A 4,787-nucleotide genomic window follows, 5' to 3' on the forward strand; every position below is an offset into this window, starting at 1 on the left:
AAAATGAAACCTTTGAAAAGAAAAGGATATTAAAGGAAACAAAAGCCATAATCAATACAGAAAGCAAGTGCATCTGATCAGACGCTAACAACGTCAGCCTCTCACAGGCTACAGCAGAATCCCTCTGCGGTGGATCAAACATTACAGTTGTCAGACTAGGAAAGTCTCTCCCAACTGGTGCAGCAAATCAGGCCAGACAAATCCCTCTGCTCCTGGTGCAGCTTGCACTCTTAGGAGGGGAACCTCTCCATGGAGGCTGAGCAGCTAGCTGGAGTCTTGGTATCTTTACGCAGGCAAGTACCATACATCGTGTTGCACGCGTTCAGGGAGATGCTGAGCCAGGCTCTGTCCTCCATAGTCATTAGTCACCCAATGGCACCACACCACTTCCACACTCCCAGACAAAATGTGTACCCAGGCCTGGTTTTCAGAGCTGCTTCCCTGCTTGAGGAACCATATTCCACCTAGCAAAGGCAGAGATCTTGCAGCACATAGCTTTCTCTCGGTATGGGATGCGGCCCAGGACTGCTAGCATCAGCTTCCAACAGCCCCATACACAGCTAGGACTCGGTTTACTCTTGGATGCCCCAGGGAAGGTCAGAGACTGCATGTGGTGCGAAGGGGAAGGCGAGGGCCTCGCTGCTTGCTGGCAGAGGCATGGTAAGCTCCCTCTTACCTGGACCTCCTATTCATTCCAAATTACTAGCTTTTTTTTTTTTCCTTAAATTATGAACAGTATGGAGAAATTGAAAGCAACCATATTTGGTCCAACTCCTTCCCTCCCAGCCCCTTGGCTGATGCTCTGTGGGGCTTGCTCTCACAATCGGCAGAGGCAGAAGAGGGTAGGAATGAAGACACCAAAGGCCACCAATATAGGAAACATGAGGCTGCTGTTGTCCGAGGCATAGGGGTTTGGTGTGCGTGGGCCTGACTGAACTCGGTTCTTATTTGCCTGTTTTTTAACACTGGAGCCATCATCGTATTCGTCTTCATCATCATCTTCCTCTTTTTTCTCCAGACCCGGGTGCGGCTGCAGCTTTGGAACATCTGTTGGACAAGACAAAAGGTTGCAAGGAGGCAGGATGTAAGCTAGGAAATCACCCAAGTCACTTCCTTCCCCTCTCCCCGATTCAGCATGCACACTGGCAACCGGGCACCTGACACCACATCAACACCTCGGCCAGAGCACCCTAGGAAATAGGAGCATCCTCCTTCACAGAGGCTCACATCACTATTTCTTTCCTCCATGATGCAAGAGCATCTAAAGACCCAGTCTACAAAGAAAACTACATCCATCCACTCCATCTACCAGTCTACAAAGAAGTTACAGCAGAAAAGCACACTTAGAGCATACACAATCAGATACCACAGCTGCTCCCTGAGACCTAGTCAAGAAGCAGCACCTGCTGCCTGTGGGACCAGCAGATAGAGGTGCAAACAAGAAAGGCAATGACCCTTTCCACAGATGTTCCTACCTCACACCACTGCATCCCCCAACCCCAGATCTATCAAAGCAGCATGGCCCAACCCCACTCAAATCCAGTCCTCGAAGCCTGAAGCCTAATTTGCAGGTCCCTGCACAGCAAGGTGCCACCTGGCCACAAGGTTGTGCACAACAAACCTTCAGCAGCTCTTGGCAATCCCTGCCCAATAGTAAAGCAAACTGATGCTTTGGTCAGAGAGGGGTCCTAAACCTCCCCTGTTCAGAAGCCAGAGGTGCTCCAGCTCCAGCACAGACTTACAAAGAGGGTGATGAAAGAGCAAGGACTTTATTAGCACTCCCTACTGCTATCCAGAAGAACTGCTGTCTGGGAAAAAACACCGCCCTGCGCTCGAGCTAAGAAGGTAAAACAAACCTCCAGGTAAGAAACGTTCACACTAGCTAAAAGTTCTCTCTAAATGACTTGTCTGCAGGGCTGCTGCTGACATCCAAGGCCAGAGGGAATTTATCTATAGCTATAAGCTAAGACTGACCAAACGTGTTCCCTTCTCCTCTACCCCATAGGCAAGAAGTCCTGAACCAAACTGATTTTTCTTATTCCAAAAATGACACAGCTTTCTGCACTTGGAGGAGTAGGAGGACACTACACATCTATCTCATTCTGCAACTGCACTCTGTGGGAACTTGCTGAGAGAGAAACAGTTTTGGCAGAGGTGGGTCAGCAAGAGCTATGATCTCATGGTCTGAGAAGCAACAGGCTGCTCTCCAAGAGGGAAGAGCCTTCTGGCTCAAAAACTGTGCTTACCTTCCACTGTTCCTTGCAGGATGTATAGGGCACAGATTTTTGGATTGTCATAGTAGCCCTAGAGAAAGTAAAGAAGAAAGTCAGTGCTGTAGCTTTGAGGCAAGAAATATTTCCCCCGCCTACCATCCCCTCTCCTCCCCCAGCACACAGCTGCATCACATGGCTAGGGAAGAAGGGGAAAGGGGAGATCACTGCTCTGTCCAACAAAGCTTATTACCTTTACAAACTCAATGTGGAGCTTCCCCGTGAACGTGGAAACCTCTCCCTGGACACTCAGTTTCCCCTTTTTGATACTCATGGGAATGATCTCGTCATGAGCTGTGCTGTGTCCAACTCTGTCAAAAATGTCCAAGTCCTTCACCACCACGTGGCCATTCAAGCGAACATCAAATACCTTCAGGGTGGGAGAAATGACAGAGCGTCAGAACAGATTCAGGCACATGACAGTTGAAAGGGGAACAGAACAGAAAAGGTCTCTGCTTGTTATGCACCCAGGACCATAAAGCATTGCAGCATGCACTGTGCTACCACATATGCTCCACTCCCCTGGGAAGGATTCAGAGCCCAAAAGCAGCCAGGTAAAGACACTGAAGCATTAACATTGCTTTCAATTACCCTGAAATCTGCCTTCAACTTTTAAAATAACTCCCATGTCTGCTGTTCGAAACTGAGGATAACACACTTTTATTCTGGTTTATTCAGAGTTTTCTTTCACACATTTCTTCCACCTACTGGCTGAGGACCTACTCCTTTCACCTCAGGGTGGCTGTGGCACACCACACCCTAGGGAGTTAAGCCATTGCTAACTAACAGCCTGCAGCAGAGCAGAGAAGAGGAAACAAGCTGGTGAAGGAGCCAGGGTTTGGAGGAGGTAAAATGTTGAACTGCTAACCACATCTGTGAATTCAGAGTGAAAGTTCTCCTCAGGGCTGTAATGACTCAAACTTCGCTCAGCACCTGGGGAATCCCAGCAGAACCACATGAAGGAAGAACAACCAAAGATGCCTCAGCCCTTCGATTTAATCTGAGGCTGCTTTTTGCATCCATTCTGTAAGCCAGCCCCACCAGTTCTGTTCCTGAAATACCTCTCTGGCAGGAAGGCAGCACAGTGCTTAAGAAGCAGGGTTCTAAAGAAGCTGATGGAGTCAGGGGAAAGCCAGACTAAAACACACACCACTTCTCTTCCAGTTTATCACAGGGCTTTGAATTCTTTGTGCTTCTGCTTCCACATTTGTACATGAGGGATTTCAAAAGTGGGCAAGGATTATTCTTCTCTAAAGAGCAATAAAGAGGGCTGAACTTAACTCTGTGCTTTCAGGATCAGTTTGAACCAGTATTGAGTCTTATTACATTTGTAAAAACTGTTGAGGTTATTTAACCCAGATTGCTTCACTGATTCAATCTGTGTAGTAATTCCTCCAACACAAGCATGCCATCGGGTCAAGAACAAGTGTTCAGGAAAAAGGCAAAAACACTTCTTCTGAAAGCCAGCCCAGCCTAAACAGATTGTAAAACTCTAGTGCTAGTTATGTTTGGTTGCACATGTTTGTTTGAATACTTTGTAATGTAATTTTCCAAGCCAACTGTGTATCAGGAATGTAGAAGAGAGCTTGAAGTTTCAGAGCCCATGAGAGCTCTAGGAACAAAGTTAACCATTAGTGCCTTACCTCACTCCTTTCTCCAGCATGCAGAGCTAAAGAGGGAATGTGGACATGTATGGGCTACAGTCATAGCCAGGAAGTCACATCAAAGAGACAAGGAAAGAGCTGTTGCTTACCTTCTGTTGTGACTGTGCAAAATAGACCTCTGCAAACTTCAACACCAGCACATAGTCACCCTCCTCTTTGATGGGAACTTCATAGCCAAAGGTTTCCTCATTGTAACGCTCGGTCTGGTACAGAATCTGATCTTCTGCGTTGGACCGCAAGATCGGCAGCTTCATACCATAGTCAGAAGCTAGATTTCAAGCACAAAACAGTGAGAGGAAGGATTAATTTCTGAGGCACGTGGAAGAGACACTTTATACACTCTTGAAGCACTTACACCCCGGTCAGACCTGTTTCCCCTCCTTGCTCTGACCAGGAGGAGGCACTGCTGGAGTAGAAGCAGAGCCAAAGCCCCAGAACCTGGGTCCTGTAGAAAACCAGGTCCAGACCTGCTGCAGTCTAAGACACAGTAAACTCACTCGTACCATTTCAGAAAGAAGAGTCTTTCACAAACAAGGCACAGACCCAAAGGACTCAGTCATTGACTCCTGCTTCAAAGAAGAAAAACACCTAGAATATTTTTTACAACATTTCCAAATTACAAACTGAGTAAAGAAACAAAACAGTCAGCATAGGACTGACCCGACCCATTCACTCCGCAGATATGAACTTAGCAGTCAAAGGTATCAGGTTATAGAGACTCCCCCTGCCTGGGGAACAGCAGAAGGGTGAAAAGCATTAGACATCTTACAAAACCCTTCTCACCACAGCCACGCAGTATCTGCTAGCTTGAAGACAGGAAGAAGGAGGCAAGAAAGATGCAACACAATGGTTT

At 47.3% G+C, this 4,787-nt stretch overlaps 1 protein-coding gene across 1 annotated transcript; it reads right to left on the bottom strand.

The window, feature by feature from the left end:
• Positions 1-589: 589 nt before the first annotated feature.
• Positions 590-4,200, bottom strand: MLEC (malectin). The gene is made up of 4 exons (XM_010191545.1): positions 4,024-4,200; positions 2,464-2,640; positions 2,247-2,304; positions 590-1,047 (listed from the first exon to the last, which is right to left on the bottom strand). The coding sequence occupies exons 1-4, from the start codon at positions 4,186-4,188 to the stop codon at positions 818-820; spliced, it is 630 nt and encodes a 209-aa protein (XP_010189847.1). The 5' UTR covers positions 4,189-4,200; the 3' UTR covers positions 590-817.
• Between the last annotated feature and the right edge of the window lie 587 nt (positions 4,201-4,787).

Source organism: Mesitornis unicolor, unplaced genomic scaffold (assembly GCF_000695765.1).
Source record: "Mesitornis unicolor isolate BGI_N332 unplaced genomic scaffold, ASM69576v1 scaffold34339, whole genome shotgun sequence".
Lineage (NCBI taxonomy): Eukaryota > Metazoa > Chordata > Aves > Mesitornithiformes > Mesitornithidae > Mesitornis > Mesitornis unicolor.